Below are 23,748 nucleotides of genomic sequence, written 5' to 3' on the forward strand. Positions count from 1 at the left end.
GGCCCTTCAAAGGCTGTAGTACTATCGGCGGGGGGTAATATGAAAATACACAGCCTGTTTCCAGTCATTTGACTGGGTCAGGAATGGAATGAATGAAGCCCCATCTAGCTGCTAGGATAGGAATTGTGCCGGCTGCCGAAGCTTGCCCCACTCCTCTGGGGCAATGATTAATGACTGACAGATGAAATGATATTGGAGAGTGTTGCTGGAATGAAAGATGATTGGGAAAACCGGAGTACCCGGAGAAAAACCTGTCCCCCCTCCAAATCTCACATGGGACGATCGGGATTTGAACCACGGAACCCCGCGGTGAGTGGTGGGCGCGCTGCCGCCTGAGCTGTGGAGGCTTTCTTGGGTGTAATATTCTGTAGTTATATATTTATTAGCAGATAACCATTCGCGGATTCGGGTGCGGATAACCATTTGCGGATGCGGATTCGGGTGCGGATAACCATTCGCGGATGCGGGTGCGGATGAAGGAAGTGCGGATGCGGATAATATTTTATATATCCGCGCCCGGCTCTACCTATAAATTCCTTACTGAAATAAACAATGCGAGATGTCCTATGTAGAACATTATAAGTCTTATCAATAAGGCGCAAGTAACCACATGGTCTGGAGACATTTCATGACCACCGATCAGTTTTACGATTAAAATGTTATTATTATTATTATTATTATTATTATTATTATTATTATTATTATTATTATTATTATTCAACTGAACATAACAAATTGATAAAGCTTCTAAGTCAGTTATTTTACAGTTCACAAACTTCATCAAAACGAACAGCTGTCCGAACATACTCAGCATAGAAATGTAGCTCGTGTTATGAGAAAAATTATTAGTATATTAGCAATAGCATCTGGCGTTACCCGGTGAATGATTACTTTCAGCATTTGTATGATTTGTTAATTATGTGTGAAGTGAATTTTTGTAGAATTCCTTATTGATACATTGATTGATATTTTACGATCTATTATGTCGTTTTAAAGTTGTTTTAATGTGTTCGATTTCAATTTTTAGATTATTTCATTTTCGAGTCAAACTTTGTCCATGCGGAAGCCCGAATTGACTGGGAAGTATTCGATCCTTTTAAAAAATAGTGATAATTGTATGTATTTACCCATCGCAACATTGTGTACACTATTCCAATTGTCATTAAAACTCTCACTAAACAGCCTTGCGAACCCCAAAACTGTTGATTCAACACTAATCTCTGCCATTTTCCACGAACCTACTACGCTGGCGTAGCAGGGGGAGAGGTGATGCTCCCACGTGACGCGTCTCAGGTGGCGGATAGGGAGGTCCTAACCGGCTTTCCGGCGGACTTGAGGGAAATAAAATATCTCTCGCGGACCTAACACACAACCCCTGTGGGTGGGGGACGCAGATGAAGAATATACACCCACGGTATCCCCTGCCTAAAAGGGGCGACCAAAGGACGATCGAATTAGAACCATGAGACTACTTGTAATTAGTAGCACCACGCGGGGAACACCATGGGTCGCTTTTACTTGCCCGTAGTACCACTATCTTAGATATCAAATAGGTTTGTGATTAGTAGCAACGGAGTTCGCTTCCGGCTTTTACAGTACCTGTGATTAGTAACACTATATGAGCGACACCATGGGTGAGCGACACCCTGCTTCTAGCTCGCCTATGATTAGTACCCACTATATGAGGAACACCATGGGATAGTGCGAGTCCCTGTGGTTAGTACACTTCTGTGCTGAACACCGTAGGTTTGCGTTGCCTGTAAATGGCGTCGCAATGTGCGAAACACCATAGGACTGCATTACATGTGCGAATATCATTACCTGTCAGTAGTACCATAATGTGTGGAATACCGCGAGTCTACGCTACTTTTGATAAATACCGCACCATGAAAAATACCATGGTTCTACTTTCCTAGCGATAAGTACCATTATGAGGGGCCATTGACCTTGATTTTTGGTCCCTTTAGACAACAAGCACCCTCGATTCAGGATTGGGCTTTAGAAACAGTTCCTTGGTCAGTAATACTATTGTTTATGCTAATTTCTGGGTCGGATCCCCTGATTGTTTTAAATTCATATTCATTCTTTATCGCATTTTTTATTCTGGTTGGTGGATGATTTTGAAGTTTTAAATTGTCATGAAATTTCTTACCATTAGGGGCCGATGACCTAGATGTTATACCCCTTTAAACAACAAGCATCATCATCATCATCATCATCATCATCATCATCATCATCATCATCAACCTCTGCCATTTTAGACTATTTAATTTTCACTCCATCACAGCCCCTGTCCCAATAGAGGCTTAACGTAGATTTAATGGTATCCAGAGTGTTACAATTCATCGCGAAACAAAAACAATGAATTCGACATTAATATCGATTATTTTCTATTATTTTACTTGCTTTTACAATGCGTCACATATAGAAAGCTGATGCATTTTCATGTACCTACAAAATAACTGAAAAAGAATTGCATTAAATTAAATTTGAAAAAGTGTATTCAAGTGCTTTGGGGTGTACAATATTTTGTGTTATCCCGTCGCTGAATAATTATATCGCGCTTATCGCGTTCTTCTCAAACAATAACAATTGCTACTACATTGAAAATAGGTGAGTTGTAACGTCTGGCATGCTGTCCGACTGATGTTTTGTCAGCTCTTATATGGATGGCATAATTATCCTCCGGCAAGTTATCAATTCATATTTTGAACAATTTTATCCGGGCGCTGTATTGGTAAAAAGTTTGTAGATAAAATATGACATTTGGTGCCTGGAATTGCACTGCATCGCTGATCATCGTCGCCCATGAAGTCGATTTTTACAAATTGATGTTCAGATTCGGGAACTGGTAGAAATGATCCGACGCGATTATATATGTGCCCTTGAATTTTGAAAGGTGGCATATATTGATCCCGGAATACTTCATCGCCTCCAAAGGATTTAATTTGAAACGCCAAATTTTATTTACGAATCTTTTGTAAAAAGTGCTTCGAGTCGGCTGGGTTAGCCGAAAGCAATGACTTCAGTTAGTGGATGCAAAATCGTAAGCCTAACTTTGCAATTTCCGCAGCACATTCCTGGTGTTTCATCACTGAAATTTCGTGCACTGCAATGCCCACACACCTTATCCAACGTCTACACTTGGATGCAGACTGTAGTCATAATTTTTATTGTACTGGAATGCACCAAGATTCAAGTCAACATGCATGGTTCGTCGAGATCGAATAGCTCGTAAACGTTCTGCTTCGACTTTTACAGTTCGTTGCTCTTCTGATTCCAGTTCACGCCATCGAGTAGCTCGTAAACGTTGTGCTTCGACTCTTACTATTCTTTGCTCTCCTGTTTCTGATGCACGTGATTGAGAAACTCGTAAACGACCTGTTTCGTGACTTGCTTGTCGATCCTCGCTTGTTTGAGAAGCTCGTAATCACTTTTCCTTCAGTGCTCCGCTGGTAGATCTACCAATTGATGCGGGTTTAGGTGACAAGTTTTTTGACGGAGAAAGTAACAGCAACTGCAAGAAAAGCAACAATATCGTTAATGATATAATTTATAATTTAATACAATACAATCTACGTGAAAATAAACTACGTACCCGTTAGTAATTAGTACTCAGCTTGTAGATCTACCAATTGCACCCATATTGTTTCTTTTGCCATCACTCCATCTTTACCACGGAAACTACGAAGATTATTTGCACTCTGCTTTCTATTTACGGCGTTGCTTAGGTCACAGAGCCTGCCCATACTGCTATCCACCTTTATTTGCATGGTCATGAACCTCCTAGCAAGAAACGTACTTTATAAAAATGGCAGCATGTTCCCATCCTCCTATATACAGCATTTCTTACCGAACTATCATGACACAGAGTAAGTCGTTGTCGCTCAGAGACAGTCTGTCCATCAAGTCGATCCACTCAAGGTGTGGCTATACAATTAAAATTAATTCGGTAAAATTGCTCATAATAAAAACGACCCATCGCATTTTTTAACCATTTCTTAAACCTCTCAGGAGTAATAAGAACAAATTGTGACATTTTCAGCGAAATCGGTCCAGTAGTTTGAGTCCAGGCGAGACGAACAAACAAATATTCACTTTTATACACTGGTGGTAAAGAATATCTAAACACCAAGAAGGGATTGTGCTGGATTAACGAACATTGGTAGGTGTGTTTATACTTCTGAAAGATGACGTTGATTCAAATTTCCCGCAAATCTCATTAGCGTGGCGCCAGTAGTGGCCCCATGACATTGCAAATCAGGTTTGCTTTAAATACGGGTTGTATTGTGCGAGAGCGTTACTTACCTGTGAGATTGGACGGAGTGACTGAGTGAGTCAAGAATGCCTTTACGACGACGAAGAGACCAGTATCAACAGCTCACTGCGGTTGAACAAGGCCGTATAATAGGACTACGTGAAGGTGGATTTTCCCTCCACGCTATTGCAGAACAACTTGGCAGAAATGTCTCCACTGTGCATGCGTGCTGACAGCAGTGGTCGCGAGGAGGTACGCTCGCAAGAAGAGCGGGCTCCGGACGTCCCAGTAACACCACCGAGAGGGAGGACCGCCGTATTCGACATATGGCTGTGGCGCAGCGAACTGCGTCAGCAGCAGCAATTCGAGTGGCAGTTGGCACCACAGTGACGCAACGAACTGTTCGAAATCGGTTACTTGAAAGACAGTTTCGAGGCAGGCGCCCTGTGTCATGCATTCCACTTACCCCAAACCACCACCGTCTGCAATTTCAGTGGTGTCAAGCGAGAGCTCATTGGAAGATGGAGTGGAGGCCCCTTGTGCTTTCCGATGAAAGCCGGTTCTGCCTTGATGCTAGTGATGGCCGTGTGTTGGTTAAAAGGAAGTCAGGTGAGCACCTGCATTCCACCTGTCTGCGGCGTCGACACAATGGACCTACACCGGGAGTTCTGGTCTGGGGAGCAATTTCCTACGACAGCAGGAGTACTCTCGTGGTTATCCCACGCACCCTGTCTGCAGATGTATACGTCCGTCTGCCATTCATGAACAGCATTCCCGGGGGTGTTTCCCAACAGGATAATGCACGCCTCCATGCCATTGTTGTAATCCAACCTGCTCTACTGAGTGGCAACGTGTTGCCTTGGGCCTGCTCGATCCCTCGATCTGTCCCCAGTTGAGCACGTATGGTACATCATTGGACAACTACAGTGTCATCCATAACCGGCATTAATCGTCCCTGTATTTGACCGACCAATTGCAACAGGCATGGAACTCCATCCCACAAGCTGACATACGGCACTTATACGACACAATGCATGCACGTTTGCATGCCTGCATTCAACAGTCAGGCGATTACACCGGTTATTAATGGACCAGCATGGCACATTTACAATGGCTTTTCTCACGCGGATATTAACCTTGTTACCTTGACAAATATATTGTCAAAGTTTTCGGATTATACATTCCTTATTTCATGGTGTTTGGATATATTTTTCCGCCAGTGTATATTAGAAGAAGATAAACTTCAGCTCTCCTTTATGAAAGACCCGTCCTAAAGTTACCAGCATTCCAATATCTCGGAAAAGTAAGTTTCAACTGAAATGATTTACTTCATTATCACGAGGATCAGACGATTTGGTAAAACCCAATTACTATTCCAGTATTTTATCTCCTCTGTAATTGGGGTGTAATGTACTGTAATATCTTATTTACTTTGTGTCTTTTACAGATGTGATGTCCGGACAGACCAGCCCCACGCCGTCGGTTGACTCCGGCCGCCTGAGCGGTCTAGGCAGTCGGAGTGCAAGTCGTAAGTTGTGTGCCTATTTTTCTTTCTCAGCTATTTCTGCATGTGATTTGAATGACTAGGATCTCAAAGTGTGATGTAGGTCGTTCTCCCCAGTTGGCTGAATGTCATATTTCATAGATTATATCCTTCAGAAAATCGCTGCTTTGTACTGGGGTATAATCGGGATAAAATTTATGAATTTCTTAGCTGAACTTGTTTTGCCTTCTTATTAGTAAATTCTCGCATCTTTGCTCCACAAGTTGTTTCTTTCTGTAGTAATATAGCAAGTTGTATTTTTTGACTATTTAGCGAATTATTGCACAATTTAATAAATATAATAAAAGTATGTAAATATAACAAAATGAATTCGTAGGTTTCATAACCTATGCATAGGACATAACTTTCAGCACGACCAAAATACTGTCTTAGTTTTTCATTTCAGCTCCTTGCGCCGCTGTCTCCCAATATGTTGTACACGTTCGCATGCTTCGACTAGCATTCTCCGGAGTCTACATGGGTTACTCCCAGGCGCCGTGAAGGTTCGGATACGGACCTAGGGTACAGCTATGGATTCGTTATGGATTATCTCTAAAATCAGTCTTGGCCAACGTTTGTAGAATTCGGAAATAATGATAGATATATAAGGCGGCAATCAGCGCAAACTACTCAAATAAAAACAATCATTGTTTGGAAAATGTCTAAGAATAATTTATTCATGGATAATATTTAATTAAATCCGAAAAGAAATTCGTATTTGGGAAAAGTATGAATAATAATAATAATAATAATAATAATAATAATAATAATAATAATAATAATAATCTATCTTAACGATTCTCTAATTGAAATTGTGCCATCGAATCGATCATTTAATAAAGTCAAAGCTCAATTATATATAATTACCCGTGTCATATTGTGGTATACTGAAAATTGAAACTCCATATGGACACTTATTCAAGTCACAATAAAGAAATACCTCCTTAATAGAATGAGATTCTCTAGATATTAAGTCAAAGTTACCTAAATTGGCTTCATATTCAAATGCTAGTAATAATATATGGAGTTAAGTCAAAAATGTTTTCTTTAAACTTGATGACCTTCAAAACCATATATTTCGAAAGAAAAATATTTAAAAGTAGCAAATGTACCCGTGCGTTGTATACAGATATCGAAGTAAATTACTGTACATGCTGTGAATACGATTTTTAAAATTGCATGTTTCTTAACGTTAACTAGAAACCGCATGGTGAGTTCCCATATGTTGTTTCCAATGTAAAGTGCGAGTTGCGGAGTTGTGATGATAACGGCAGGCTGACTTACCTACTGTCATTCACAATCGAGTAGGGAAGTTTTCATTATAATAGCAGGCCCCATTGCCTACTGCGTGGTCACAATCGATTTGGGAAGTTATTGTTAAAATTTCAGACCGACTTTGCTACTTCCAGACAGATTACAATTGAGGAGTTTTTATTATAATGGCAGGCAGCTTCCCTACTGGCAGTTAAGATTGAGTTCTGCGGTTATCATTATGATGACAGGCCCTTTTCATAATGTTAGCCACACCGAGTTGGTGAGTTTTCATTATAATAGCAGGCCAATATGCCTAATGCCAGTTACATTTTTGATGGGTAAATTTGTTGATAATGGCGGGCACACTTGCCCACTCCCAAACACAATCGGTTAGGGGAGTTTTGAACAAAATTGCATGCTCCCTTGACTTCTGCCAGTCAAATCGAGAAGGGAATTATTCATTGCAATAGTAGTCCCTCCTTACTAATGCCAGTTACACAGGAGTTGGAGAAGGATCCCATTCCTACTGTCAGTCAAAGTCGGTGTGGAGAGTAATTATTACAATAGCAGACGTCCTCCAACTAAGAGTCACTATCGATTTGTAAAATTTTAATTACAATGGCAGACTCGCCCTTTCTAGATCGCTACAAATCGACTTCAATGAATAAATATAGATCGAGATACGGAAGTATATGCATGTTCACCTTAATTTACAGAATAACTGCTGCTAAACGGCACATCACATCGAATAAAGGATTGTACGATACGACGCCCCTGGCCTCATTTAGCGATCGAAATGCCTGGTCCTATGATATGTTGTGGTATCTCATCTATTTAGAGGTAAGATTGTTTTAGAAACGTTGAATAGGGCGAAATTTGTGCAAGGTTTTCACACAGTGAATTACTTTTCAGATACACTGAAGAAAATGGAAATTGCAACACCCAGAAGGAGTGGTACTACATTGCTGCAATTGACCATGCAGGACGAGTGTTCGGTTGTGATTCGAGGAGTCCCTCTGACCGCATGTTTGGATAACAATCAATACAGGATGTGCCAGGCTCAATAGGACTGAGGTCCGGGGATCTGGCGGGCCATTTTAAGGTTGTGATGTCGTGGAGAGCTTCTCTGGAGATGCATGCAGTGTGAACCCGGGCATTGTCCTGCTGAAACATCCCATTAGCAAAGTTCGCCACCATAGGGACAACCACTGGATTGAGTACCCTATCAACGTACTGTCGAGCAGTCATAGTGCCCTCAACATGCACTAACTGTGATTTCACATTGAAGCCAATAGCTCCCCAGACCATAATGCTTGGCGTTGGCCCTGTGTGCCTCTCGACAATAAAATCTGGGCGGCCCCTCTCCACGGTACGTCGGCGCACACGATTCCGGCGATCACTGCGTGCAAGACAGAAGCGCGATTCATCATTAAAGGCGACCCTATGATATTCGTCGACCCACGTCGATATTTCTCGACACCAGGCCAGCCTTACACGTCGCTGTTGTGGGGTCGATGGAACACCTTCTGCAGGGACAGGGGCTCGTAAGCTAGTTGCACGCAGGCGATTACCAACTGTTTGTTGTGTAACGTGGGGTGCCACAGCTGCTCGAATTTGCGCTGCTGTTGCATGGGGTTCCATCCGGGCTATCCGAATGATGCGGCGATCCTCTCTCACAGTTGTATGTCGCGCTGGGTCTGTGCCAGGTCTACGAGTGTTGGTACCTTCATTTGACCACTGCTGCCATACACGTTGTACCGTAGGTGCCTGTCGGCCAACACGTGCAGCGACAGTCCTTAGTGATAATCCAGCCTCACACAACACAATTATCCGAGCCCTCTCAAACGGCGACAGTTGTTGATAGCGTGCTCTTCTCTGTCGTCGAGGCATGTTTGACGGGGAACACTTCACTTCACAGACTGCAAGTTAACTACGCTACACCAGAGTCCGTATACTGGAGTTGATTCCTCCGCGACGAATCACGTGGGGAGACCTGTAGCAACAATCCAATGGGTCTGAAACTTTGATCGTTTACATACCTACATGGTATCGTTCCATATCTTGAAAATCAACACAAACGACCAATGCCTTCATGGTGTTGCAATTTCCATTTTATTAAGTGTATTTATGTGACAGCTTCACACATAGAATTTGGCTCACATATGGCTACTGGGTGGGCCAATATTCGTGTACAATTTGATGATCCTGTCTTTACTATAACTGATTCAAACCATCAATTATACGTGTACAAAGTGCAAAATTTAGGGACAATCCAGAAATAGAGCCAAATCTAACGTATAAGGGATAGAGATACGACAAAAAGCCATAAGACCAAAGTTGTAGATCACTCCAAATTGACTGTGCCATCCGTTTTGTGATACGACTTACCGTTTAGCCACCAAATACCTCTAAATGACGGTCTGCACCGTCATTAAAATTGCCTCCATATTTCGATATTTTTCGGGTGTAAAATATACAAATTTTAAACATTTCGTAATTTTTCCATCAGTTACAGTCTAAAAGCTATAATTTTGCCAAATTTCAATTCTCTAGTTAAACTGACAGATTGTGCCGCCATCTTGATATGGGGGTTAAAAATTAGGACTTTTCAGGAAATTTTAAAGCCTATGAAACCTACAGGTTATCGCTTTGGGTAAATATACCCGACTGCGTTCTTATGCAAATTTGAAACTCCCAGCGTGTCCCCTTCTGAGAATGTTCGATATTTCTAGGGATCCTGAAATCATCAGCTTGTTTGGTACCAAAGTTTTAAGTTTCTAAGATGCCTGGAAGTGTCTCATTAATTCACGTCTGTTTTCATTTTTAAACCTTAATTTATGAATATACGTACTATACAGTATAATTATATAGATCGCTCCAAACTGACTTACATTTATTAATATGAATAATATTTCACCCCCTTTCCTAGTGGTTTTAGGGGCGTCTTACTCCCAGGGTATATTTTCCAGGTAGTAAGTCATATTTGTAACAACTTTGTTTGATAGCCACGCTAGAAGATGCATACGTCCATTATCTCAGTCACTTTGGACAATTTATTTTTTCACCCTTTCCCAACCCCTATACCAAAGGGGGCTAAACTTGGGCTTTAACAAATCTGGAATGTTACTGTTCATCACCGCGACCCAGAAAATTGTAGATTCGAAACTATTTTCGATTATTTTCATATCTCACTCCCCCACCCTAAAGTGGACTCGCTTGCAAAAGTAATAAAGTAACTAAACTTTCAGAATGAAATAACAGCCTAGTTGTATTAACTTATCTAATAATCTGCAGAAAACGCTGAATACCACTGACACAGACTAGAATAGAAGGCACAAAGTGAGTATAAATAGCAGTAATAACAACATAAAATGAATTTCAGCAGAACGTAGGGTGAGCGGTAGTCTGCTATAGAAGAGGGAAGATGATACTCGTATATCTGTTATGTATCCTTGTGCAAACTATCTCATTGAAAAAAGAGGAACATGGCTGCCTTATTGTGGAACAAATTCTCATCTTCCGTCGTTGACAGAGCTTATAATAGGGCCTCTAAAACGCCCAAAATCTCGCGCGTGCAAACCGAGGCGCAGAGGATCTGTGGACCGTACATCGGTCCGACTCGGCTCGGTTCGGGCCACCGTTTTGTCTCGGGATGACTCAGCTAAGCTCGGATCAACTCTGCTCGGATGGTTGAGCGCTGCAGAGCAAGTGAGGGAGGGGGACACAGGCGGAGCGAGCGAGACAGTCGTAGGGGAAGAGAGAGAGAAAGAGAGAGAGAGCGTCATTGCTTGAAATCCAGGAGTGGGGGGGGGGGATCTGCACTGTAGTCAACCTAGCGAAGTCGTCTTTTGCACCTTGCGCCGCGCAATGCAGTGGTGCACGCACCCTGAGAGGCCCTGGCTTATAAAATCGACGGTAAAAAAATTGCGAGAAGATCTTTGTCACAGACATTTTGTGAATTGGCGTTCACTACCTGAAAATGGAAGAGGAGTTGAGCTCTTAAACGACGTGACGGGGTTAATAGAACTTCAAGAAAATTGGGTTCTTGACATGTGAGTGGATAACTTGCCTGAAAATTAATGCAAATATAGCAACTGTCAGAGATGTATTCGGCAGGTTTCAAAATTGTACTCGATAAATATTTGGTCGCCAAGAGAAGAGATCAAAACTCTCGGACACGTTCTAGGACACCGTGGCCAAAGATATTGTATTTGCTGAGCAATTCACTTCATCATCTAGTTATTTCCAAAATAGCCACTGCATTGAGAAAGAAATATCTTGAAGTGCACGAAGAGGTCGCCGGTCTTAGGGCAAACGGCTCTACGTGTCATGTGGACATAATCACCTACCGGTACTTCAAAACTTCCTAATATTCGAACCTACGTTAAGTCTTGAACAGGACAGTGATGAAATTAATTATATTAACGATGAAAAGAAGACAGTACATTACTCAACACTCCCATACTTCAAGAAGTACAATCTGGGGACTGCAAGTGTAATCGCCCTCCTTGTAAGTGCTCATGGTGCACTTACGAAGTCATTTGAGATGATCCACCACAACTAATGGACAACTTAAAAGTCTCCCCACTTATGCCACTATTGTCCTTAAGAACTCATATCATACTTCTTTTTTTATCTCAGTGCTCTGTCACAAACATGTCACTGACCTACGCTCATTTAATTTATCGTTTATACATATATCCAACAATTTATAACATTGCTATAAATGATTATTTTTATCCGTTTTACATACCACTGATTGCTTTTACGGTTTTCGACGATGCTGAAGTGCCGGAATTTCGTCCCGAGGGGTTATTTTATGTGCAAGTAGAGAGCAAACGGATGCATTTGAGCACCCTTAAATACCACGAGACTGAGCCCGGATCGAATCCAGCAACTTGTGCTCAAAAAGCCAGTACTCTACAGTCACAGCCCCTTTGTCCGGCTCCATGGCTAAATAGTTAGCGTGCTGGCCTTTGGTCACAGGGATCCCGGGTTCGATTCCCGGCAGGGTTAATTTCGCAGGCACGGGGGCTGGGTATTTGTGTCGTCATCATCATTTCATCCTCATCACGACGCGCAGGTCGCCTACGGGAGTCAAATCAAAAGACCTGTACCTGGCAAGCCGAACAAGTCCTCGACATTCCCGGCACTAAAAGCCATACGCCATTTCATTTACAGCCCCTTTGATCGGCTAACAGTGTTATAGGAGATTACACTGAATCCATAGCGCTGCATTTGTTGAGTCAGTAGTATAATAAATACAGTGGAAATATTTGATTTGCACCCAACATATAGTCGGTATCCTTGGCATTGATCGGTATTGTTTAAGACAGGAAATTTTATGGAGGTTTTTAGTCCTATCTTCATACTTTTGCGTGAGTAAAGGTTCGTTTCATTATGGAAATGAAATGAAAACCTACAACCTGTTTTCCAGTCATTGACCGGGTCAGGGATGTAATGAATGAAGCAGATATAGGCTGTTAGTACGATGGGGTCGCCACTCCCAAAGTGATTTATTAATGAATGATAGATGCTATGAAATGAGAATGGAGAGTGTTGCTGGAATGAAAGATGACAGGGAAAACCGGAGTACCCGGAGAAAAACCTGTTCCGCCTCCGCTTTGTCCAGCACAAATCTCACATGGAGTGACTGGGATTTGAACCACGGTATCCAGCGGTGAGAGGCCGACGCGCTGCCGTCTGAGCCACGGAGGCTTTCATTATGGAATCGTCTTATAATAGTCACTCTGGGTAAAGCAATATCATATTCCTTCTTGACTAGAATAGCTGGTGATTCATAATGGATTCCTTAATGCTGGATTCTATTCTTAATTTTCATTTCTAGTCGAGGAATCATGTTTAACTGGCTCTTATTTTATGTTGCATGGAATATTACTGTTTCATTTCCCTTGCGCCGTGCTAGAAATATCACAAATATTCCACATTTAAAGTCACTACTGGGAATAACGAATAATAATCGTATCATCGTGTTTTAAAAATCTAGAAATGTCTGCAATTTAAAATAAGTTTATAAAAAGAGATGAAGATAATGCCATGTCAGAAATCCGAGCCTTAGCAATTAACTTATTGGTGGGTGTACGTACGCTTGCATCGTGTGAACAGATGACCCCTCGCGGAAGTGGATAATTTTGTGTAATTAAACAGAACCGAGAACCAGAGCTTGAATTGTTTGATTGTGCCACCCTGGTTAATCATCAAGGACCAGTAAAATCGAGAGTTAAATCATTCGTGAAGTTTTATATTTCTTCATTTGTCTTATCGAATGAATATCGTCCTCTACTACTGGTTTGTGAAACAAATGCTGCAAAACAAATTATGGTTGCACGGTACGGGGGAGGGGGTTAAACTGCAGTCGGTCCTTGCGATCTAGTCGTTGCCCTTGAAACTCTCTGGGCTAGTGATGGGACATTCGATTCATTTAATGAATCGATTCATTTGATTCCGTTCACGTTACTGAATCGATACAGTGATCCGATTTACGGCACATTAGTCACCGCTCCTACTGCGTCTGTGTAGTATATGCTGGTAAGACAGCAGCAACAGCATACAGTGCTCGTAGCTGCCATCTGGTCTTCATACCATGAACTCCTTTCTTTCTTTTTTTTTTTTTTTGCTAGGGGTTTACGTCGCACCGACACAGATATGTCTTATGGCGACGATGGGATAGGAAAGGCCTAGGAGTTGGTAGGAAGCGGCCGTGGCCTTAATTAAGGTACAGCCCCAGCATTTGCCTGGTGTGAAAATGGGAAACCACGGAAAACCATCTTCAGGGCTGCCGATAGTGGGATTCGAACTCCTTTCTTTGAAAACAATGCTAGTCACTCTAATACAACGAAGGTTTCCGGCGAGGCAGGGTGGGAAAGGTTAGGATTAGGAAGGTAGCAGCCATGGCCTGAATTAAGGTACAGTCCCAGCATTTCCTGGTGTGAAAATGGGGAAACTACGGAAAACCATCTTAACGGCTGCCGACGGTGGGATTCAAACCCACCATACCCCCGAACGCAAGCGCATAACTACGCGATACTAACCGCACGAAAACTCGCTCAGTCATTTTTGAAAATAGGTATTTTTCTATCAGCTGAGGATTTTTTAAATCGTCATATTTTGTATAGGCTATCCGAGATGTACAGTAGCCCGCTGGTTTTCTGATTCAACATACTGTTGGTTAAGTTATTGCGTCTGTCCACATATGATTGGTCTTGTGCAGCGATGTGACATATGAACTGAGAGAATACTGAGCCGTTCTTCCCAATATAAAACAGGTACTTTTGAGTGGGCATGAGCATGACTCATAGTAGAGTTTAATTGTCAAATGTCAACTAAGTTATAATACTAAGATTCATTAAACTAACAAATAGTATAACCTAATAGCCTACCTACTTACTAGCTACTTCAGAATTATGTTTTGACTACCTTTTTAACACTGCAAATAAAACCATCTGTTATTTAAACCACCCTGTAAGAAGAGGACAGTGAATGCAAATGGGTATTATTTTCAAATGAGCTGAGCTCGAGAATCCATTATAGCATACGATTCTTTCAGTGTACTGTACCATGGCTCACTGTATGTCTCGCTGCAGCGGAAGCTCGGCTCTCCGCCAGTGTCCAACTGTCCAGTGTGCCGTTAAGGAGCCGTGTATCTTGCGTCTCACTGAGCCGTGCTCGTTCACGATTCTTTCGGTGTGTCATGGCTCACTGTATGTCTCGCTGCAGAGGAAGCTCGGCTCTCCGCGTGTCCAGTGAGTCGATAAGGATCCGTGTGTATCTTGTGTCTCACTGTGCCGCGCTCGTTCACGATTCTTTCGATGTGCCATGATTCACTGTCTCGCTGCAGCGCAAGCTCGGCTCTCCGCGTGTCCAGTGAGTGCGCCACTCAGCACTGTCCGCTGGGAGTAAGCTGAATCGTGTGCCGTGAGCTCGCCGTTCATGTGAATCGATTCACTCGGACACTTGAATGAATCGATACACTGCTTCGAATCATGCATTCAGTAGCCAACACTGTTCTGGGCTCAATTTCTCCCAGGTGAATCACTATAGGGACCGGCCACATCAACAGGGACGTCGCTACAGGACATGACAGTATATTGATTTGTACATTATATGAAAGTTCGTAACAGCAAAGTTTCAAGCCACAGGTCGTTAGCGTCTTAAGAGTACCCACCATGCTACTTCTTGAAACAGGTAATTCTCCTGCTGTAACGCCAGTAGAGATACGTAGCGGGATACATTGAAACTACATTAGCTGCCACACGGTACCAAGCGGAAGATCATGAAACTTCTTGAAGAAAATAAAATTATGTAGGAAACTTGGCAGTATACAATCTAGTTTATCCGAGGACTCGAATGGAACGATTTAAAACGGTCACATCAAATTATTAATCTGTTTGCTTTGCAGTTAAAACTAATGTGCTTGCCAGTGAAAGCGTGCTTATTGGTACGCTACTTAATTGAATATACGGGTTTGAAACAACGAAACATGCTAATTAGTAGTCCGGTTTCTAGGCTGAATGCTTAGCGTAATTGCCTTCGCTTCAGAAAATCCTGGGTTCGATTCCCGGTCGGGCTAGGGATTTTATTTGCTTCTGCTTAATTCGTTTGATTCAGAAACTGTGTTCGTCTTAGCACACTCCTCTTAACTTACACACAGAACACCACACTACAAACTACTACAAAAACGCTCCATTCAGCACCAGTATTGAATACATTATTGTGATTCTTGTTGTTTAAAGGGGCCTAAAATTTAGGTCATCGGCCCCAAGTAGTGAATGCATTCCTCCACACAACCTTGCCGTAAGAAAGGGTGCCCGGACGTAGTAGTTCCAATTTTAACTAATAGGGAAGAGGACAGGAATTATTATTATTATTATTATTATTATTATTATTATTATTATTATTATTATTATTATTATTATTATTATTATAAGAAGAAGAATTCTTTTTTAGGATTTTGAAGTGTTGCCAGAATTTGTACTTACGCAGTTATTGACAACGACAGACCACCAGAGATGTATATACACTGACTGACAGAGCAAATGCAACACCAAGAAGGATTGGTCAGAACTTTATGCCAATTGCAGGGTAGACTGACGTCACTGAGGTATGCTCATGATGTGAAATGCGCCGCTGTGCTGCGCACGTAGCGAACGATAAATGGGACACGGCCTTGGCGAATGGCCCACTTCGTACCGTGATTTCTCAGCCGACAGTCATTGTAGAACGTGTTGTCGTGTGCCACAGGACACGTGTATAGCTAAGAATGCCAGGCCGCCGTCAACGGAGGCATTTCCAGCAGACAGACGACTTTACGAGGGGTATGGTGATCGGGCTGAGAAGGGCAGGTTGGTCGCTTCGTCAAATCGCAGCCGATACCCATAGGGATGTGTCCACGGTGCAGCGCCTGTGGCGAAGATGGTTGGCGCAGGGACATGTGGCACGTGCGAGGGGTCCAGGCGCAGCCCGAGTGACGTCAGCACGCGAGGATCGGCGCATCCGCCGCCAAGCGGTGGCAGCCCCGCACGCCACGTCAACCGCCATTCTTCAGCATGTGCAAGACACCCTGGCTGTTCCAATATCGACCAGAACAATTTTCCCGTCGATTGGTTGAAGGAGGCCTGCACTCCCGGCGTCCGCTCAGAAGACTACCATTGACTCCACAGCATAGACGTGCACGCCTGGCATGGTGCCGGGCTAGAGCGACTTGGATGAGGGAATGGCGGAACGTCGTGTTCTTCGATGAGTCACGCTTCTGTTCTGTCAGTGATAGCCACCGCAGACGAGTGTGGCGTCGTCGTGGAGAAAGGTCAAATCCGGCAGTAACTGTGGAGCACCCTACCGCTAGACAACGCGGCATCATGGTTTGGGGCGCTATTGCGTATGATTCCACGTCACCTCTAGTGCGTATTCAAGGCACTTTAAATGCCCACCGCTACGTGCAGCATGTGCTGCGGCCGGTGGCACTCCCGTACATTCAGGGGCTGCCCAATGCTCTGTTTCAGCAGGATAATGCCCGCCCACACACTCCTCGCATCTCCCAACAGGCTCTACGAGGTGTACAGATGCTTCCGTGGCCAGCGTACTCTCCGGATCTCTCACCAATCGAACACGTGTGGGATCTCATTGGACGCCGTTTGCAAACTCTGCCCCAGCCTCGTACGGACGACCAACTGTGGCAAATGGTTGACAGAGAATTGAGAACCATCCCTCAGGACACCATCCGCACTCTTATTGGCTCTGTACCTCGACGTGTTTCTGCGTGCATCGCCGCTCGCCGTGGTCCTACATCCTACTGAGTCAATGCCGTGCGCATTGTGTAACCTGCATATCGGTTTGAAATAAACATCAATTATTCGTCCGTGCCGTCTCTGTTTTTTCCCCAACTTTCATCCCTTTCGAACCACTCCTCCTTGGTGTTGCATTTGCTCTGTCAGTCAGTGTAATTGCTACAGCGAGAGAAGCTGAAGGGTTGCAGTGAGATAATCATAGCCATTTAATTTATCATAACCATAAATCCTTCAATCATAACATGTGTGATACCAGTTTTGAAACCATGGTGCACTTTTTCTTATGATACTCAGATAATATGGAATCGTTTCAAACGTATGACTACACGTGACTGTAGTCATGCACAGATTTGAGGTGGATATGAGTGAAGAATCTAGACATAACACACAAGAGCGTGGCGCGCCCGAAAGGGATAACAGAGATACGTGTCGGAAAGGGTGGGGGTTCGAGCGTGCTGACATTCAACGAACTGATTATGTTATTGGAAGCCTGATAAAAATTCCGGCTAAAAGCAATCGCGTACCGGGCGAGTTGGCCGTGCGCGTAGAGGCGCGCGGCTGTGAGCTTGCATCCGGGAGATAGTAGGTTCGAATCCCACTATCGGCAGCCCTGAAAATGGTTTTCCGTGGTTTCCCATTTTCACACCAGGCAAATGCTGGGGCTGTACCTTAATTAAGGCTACGGCCGCTTCCTTCCAACTCCTAGGCCTTCCCTACCCCATCGTCGCCATAAGACCTATCTGTGTCGGCGCGACGTAAAGCCCCTAGCAAAAAAAAAAAAGAAAAAAAAAAGCATTCGCGTATTTAGCCCAATATTTCATAACATGTCTCATGATCTCTATTTTATAATTCCGTGATACTTTGTATTCATCTTTGGCAATTTACCTTCAGGTGACTGCCAGAGCAGCCATTTTGGTTCAGCCAATATTGCCTCGAGTTTTTATCACAGCGTTTCGATATGTTTTGAATAATTCATTAAACCGCAGCCTATTTTAAAAAAATCAGATATCCTGAAGTCTGTGCCCATTATTGTACAAATTGCATTTGGTAGGCGTACATCGTGATGAAGTCGAGAAGGGGGAAAGGGGCACCATCTTGTTTAAACATGGGTCCAACATTTATGTGGGTGGTCCTGTCAATATCTCACAGCGTTGACAGGGCTAGGGCTCGCAGAACAGATTGACCAGCAAGATAATAATAACATACATACATACATACATAGAGACATACATACATTATCATTATAGACTGTTATGCCTTTCAGCGTTCAGTCTGCAAGCCTCTGTGAATTTACTAAACGTCGCCACAATCCTCAATTTGCAACTAGTGTTGTGGCCTCATTTAGCTCTATATCTCTTATCTTTAAATCGTTAGAAACCGAGTCTAACCATCGTCGTCTTGGTCTACCTCTACTTCTCTTACCCTCCATAGCAGAGTTCATTATTCTCCTAGGTAACCTATCCTCCTCCATTCGCCTCACATGACCCCACCAGCGAAGCCGGTTTATGCGTACAGCTTCATCCATCGAGTTCATTCCTAAATTAGCCTTTATCTCCTCATTCCGAGTACCCCCTGCCATTGTTCCCACCTGTTTGTACCAGCAATCATTCTTGCTACTTTCATGTCTGTTACTTCTAACTTATGAATAAGATATCCTGAGTCCACCCAGCTTTCACTCCCGTAAAGCAAAGTTGGTCTGTAAACAGACCGATGTAAATATAGTTTCGTCTGGGAGCTGACTTCTTTCTTACAGAATACTGTTGATCGCAGCTGCGAGCTCACTGCATTAGCTTTACGACACCTTGACTCAATCTCACCTACTATACTACCATCCTGGGAGAACACACAACCTAAATACTTGAAATTATCGACCTGTTCTAGCTTTGTATCACCAATCTGACATTCAATTCTGTTGAATTTCTTACCTACTGACATCAATTTAGTCTTCGAGAGGCTAATTTTCATACCATACTCATTGAACCTATTTTCAAGTTCCATGATATTAGACTGTAGGCTTTCGGCACAATCTGCCATTAAGACCAAGTCGTCAGCATAGGCCAGACTGCTTACTACATTTCCACCTAACTGAATCCCTCCCTGCCATTTTATACCTTTCAGCAGATGATCCATGTAAACTACAAACAGCAAAGGTGAAAGATAACAGCCTTGTCTAACCCCTGTAAGTACCCTGAACCAAGAACTCATTCTACCATCAATTCTCACTGAAGCCCAATTGTCAACATAAATGCCATTGATTGCTTTTAATAATCTGCCTTTAATTCCATAATCCATAATAATAATAATAATAATAATAATAATAATAATAATAATAATAATAATAATAATAATAATAATAATCGGGCGCGTCCCATTGGAATTGGGGAAGCTCGCTGGCTCTGCCGCCAGTAGAGTCAGAGGGTAGTAGGGAAATAAAATACCACCGTGAAAAAAAAACTGGTCCCTTGCCGGGGTTAGGCGAAGACTGGTAAATGACCAGAAGCCAGAAAACATCTTGAGGCAACCTCTAGGGCTAACAACCCTAGTTGTAAAAGGATGGGTACCCGTCCAAAGCAAAGCAAAGTCAAGTCAAAAAGCATGATGGCACAACATTTCAAGAAACATACCCCAGGGGGTAAATCTTCGGATAAATCCCTCGTCGTGAACGCCACGGCGCACGAGTCTCGTTCGAATTCTGGGGGGGACTCGACATCATGCAAGAATGATGTCAAGGTAAAGAAAGGCATCAATGTGGCCTCAGATCATTATATGTCTCTTATCAAATTCAAACCAATTCCCGCAAACACAAGGAAGACAACCAAACAGATTACACGCTTCGACAATGATAAACTTCGGCAAAGGGTCGAGGAGTTCCAGGAGAAGGCTAGACCAAATGACTGTGACTTTAACAACGCCAAAAGTCTCCTTGTTGAGGCCGCCAAAGACGTTGCAGAAATTAAGAGAAGCAAAAAGCATGCCTGGTGGAATGGTACCTGCGAATCAGTCCTCCAAGAAAGACTCAATGCGTGGAAACCGTACTACTCTACGAAATCAGAAAATGATTGGGAAACCTACAAAACCCAACGTGCCCGAGCAGCTAGGGTGTTCAGAACTGAGAAACGTAAATACGAAAAAACTCTCATTGAAAAGATAGAACAAAACTTTAGGAAGAATGAAAGCAGAGAGTACTACAGAGTCTTCAAACGCAAACTCACTGGCTATAAACCACCATCTCTATGCTTTGAGCGAAAGGACGTCACACTGGCGACGTCAAATGAAGAAAATTGCAGCATTCTGGCAGATTACTTCAAGAATTTACTTAATTGCTCTAAACCGCAAAGCGCCATTGAGACCAAGGAACCCTTACTCAGGTACCCAGATTCCAGACCACCCGACAGAGATGAAATCAATCGCCACATTGCCCGTCTCAAAAATAACAAAGCACCAGGGGAAGACTCAGTAGTAGCAGAACTATGGAAATATGCCCCAGAGGAATCACCTGATATCTTGCAAAAGCAAATAGAAGAAATTTGGAACAAGGAGACCCTACCCGAAGATTTGAAAATAGCTTTGGTCCATCCATTACACAAAAAAGGCAGCATGGAGAACACCAACAACTACAGGAATATCTTTGCTACCCGTGACTTACAAAATTCTATCGCTTGCCATCCTGGAACGTTTGGGAGCACAAGTCGAACATCAAATAGGTGAATACCAAGGAGGGTTCAGAAAAGGTCGCTCAACAGCTGAACAGATCCAAAATCTCAAAACGATCATCAGATATTGTACACTAAGGTCCAAGCAGTATGTGTCTGTCTTTGTGGACTTTAAGAAAGCGTACGACTCCATTGACCGGGAAGTCCTGCTAAATGTCTTAAATGAATTTGGAGTTGGTTTGAAACTGCTGGCATTAATTAGAGCCACCCTGACCGATACAAAATCCAAGGTGACTTTCCATGGATGTCTCTCGCATTCCTTTGACATCAAAACAGGAGTCCGACAAGTTGATGGGCTATCCCCGATACTCTTCAACTGTGTTCTTGAAAAGATCATCAGAACCTGGCGGGTGAGATTACAAGAAACCAACTACAGTCCATTGAGAATAGGAACCAAATCTAAGGGGATCACAACAGACTGCTTAGCAGTTGCCGATGATATTGCTGTTCTCTCAAACGACATAGAAACCGCTAGAGCTCAAGTTGAAATTTTAAAGGAAATTGCCGAACAAACTGGTTTGCAGATATCGTTTGAGAAAACATAAATAATGACTAACATCAAAGAGCCCACACCAAAACTAAATACAAAATACGGGAACATCACCCGAGTAGACAAAGTCAAATACCTGGGTGAGATCATCATGAAAAATGGACTGGACAAAGAAGCACTTCAGGGGCGAATACGCAAACTGGAAATAGCCTACCAAACATCTCGCACAATCTACAACAAAAAATGCCTTTCCCAAAACACCAAGATACGTCACTATGAAACAGTTCTGAAGCCAGTAGTTCTATATGCAGCCGAAACCCTCCTTGAAGGACTGGAGAAAAGAGAACGCAAAATTGTGAGAAGAATCTTGGGATCAAAGTACAGAAATGGAATCCATCAAAAGAGATTCAACAAGGAAGTCTACAGCAAAATAGAGAAAATTACCGACACAATCAGAAAAAGACGGGCACGATTTTATGGTCTTCTGAAAAGAATGGACGGAAAAAAGTTAACTAAAGAAATCTTTCACTTTTTTTATTCAAACCCCAAAACCATAATTCCCTGGTTTAGAAATATCAAAGAAGACCTGCAAATGCTACACATCTCAGCTGAAGACGCCCTTAACAGAGATCTCTTCCGCAAGAAAATATTGACGAACGGGCTAAACCGAGACGAGCAACCGAAGAGAAGGCACGGTGCCCCTTGGACCGAGGAGCGTAAGCAGGCCCACTCACAAAGAATGAGGGAAATTTGGGCTCTAAAGAAGGCCAAGTTCAGTGTCAAATGCAACAAGACTTAACGTGGTCCTTGATGGCCCCAGCGAATTATATATATATAATAATCCAAATTCATTAACACCAGATGAAGAAGAAATCACAAGACAGATCAAATTACTTAAAAACAACAAAGCATCGGGTGAGGATGGAATCATAGCGGAAGTCCTTAAATTTGCAGGCCCAAACACCATAAAAGAAATCACAAAAATCATGCAAGACATTTGGAAAACAGAGCAAATCCCAGAAGACTGGAAAAATGTATTAATTCACCCGCTACACAAGAAGGGAAACAGAACAGATGTAAACAATCACAGAGGTATCTCACTAGTATCGGTTGCATACAAAATTGTATCCCAATGTCTTCTTGATAGAGCACGACGACAACAGTTAGAACCACACATCTGAGAATATCAGGTAGGCTTCAGACCAGGCGGATCGTGTCCCGAGCAAATCTTGAACCTAAAGCTAATCGTAAGGCATCAGATAATTTGTATCAAAAATTTAGTCTGCACATTAGCTGATTTCAAAACAGCCTATGATTCAGTCGATCGCAAATCACTCTTTGAAATATTGAAAGAACAAGGTTTAGACGTGAAAATACTTGCAATCACAAAACAGACTCTGACAGACACGAAGTCTAAGGTTAAATCCATGGGGAGAAACCTCAGATCTCCTTGAAGTAAGACAAGGAGATGGACTCTCACCTTTACTCTTCAACTGCGTCCTTGAAAAAGTGATACAAGGATGGCGCAAACAGAAATTGGTCCTCAAAATTCACCAACCAGTCACTTTAGGCAGAGGAAAACTAGCAATATATTGCTTAGCATTTGCGGACTACCTAGCAACATTAACCCGAGATATTTCAACAGCCCAAAATCAGAAAGAAATTGCGGAAAAAGTCGGCCTACAGATATCTTTCGAAAAGACAGAATAAATGACCTGCAACAAACATGCACCAAAATTTATGGAAACAAAATATGGAAAAATTAAACGAGTTTCACAATTTAAGTACCTTGGTGAAACTAATCAGGAAAATTTAAGTACTTTGGTGAAAAAATTCAGGAAAATGAACTTGAAACAAAAGCCAATGAAATTAGATGCCAAAAGATGGAAAGAGCACATCGACTAACCCAAAATATCTATAACAAAAATGTATCTCCAAGCATACAAAACTGAGACATTATAATACAGTCATTAAACGAGAATGTCATTATGGATCTGTGACGCTTATTTTGAACAGGAAAACAGACACTGAAAACTCTGAGAAAAAGGAACGCAAAGTTATAAGAAAAATTCTAGGTCCAAAACTCACTGACGGACAATACCAACTTAGAGGCAGACAGGAAATCAAACAATACCGGTACAAACATATTCACAGTGACATAAGAAAACGCATGCTAAAATTCTATG

General features: G+C 42.6%; 1 protein-coding gene across 3 annotated transcripts in view; it reads left to right on the top strand.

The window, feature by feature from the left end:
- Grip (Glutamate receptor interacting protein) overlaps positions 1–23,748 on the top strand; it is a 475,280-nt gene that overhangs the window by 102,459 nt on the left and 349,073 nt on the right. For all 3 annotated transcript variants that reach the window (XM_067137515.2, XM_067137509.2, XM_067137516.2), the window contains exon 3: positions 5,706–5,786. In XM_067137515.2, the coding sequence (XP_066993616.2) occupies positions 5,706–5,786 (81 nt within the window). The remainder of the gene's footprint in view (positions 1–5,705; positions 5,787–23,748) is intronic.

This window comes from Anabrus simplex, chromosome 1 (genome assembly GCF_040414725.1).
Source record: "Anabrus simplex isolate iqAnaSimp1 chromosome 1, ASM4041472v1, whole genome shotgun sequence".
NCBI classification, from domain to species: Eukaryota; Metazoa; Arthropoda; class Insecta; order Orthoptera; family Tettigoniidae; genus Anabrus; species Anabrus simplex.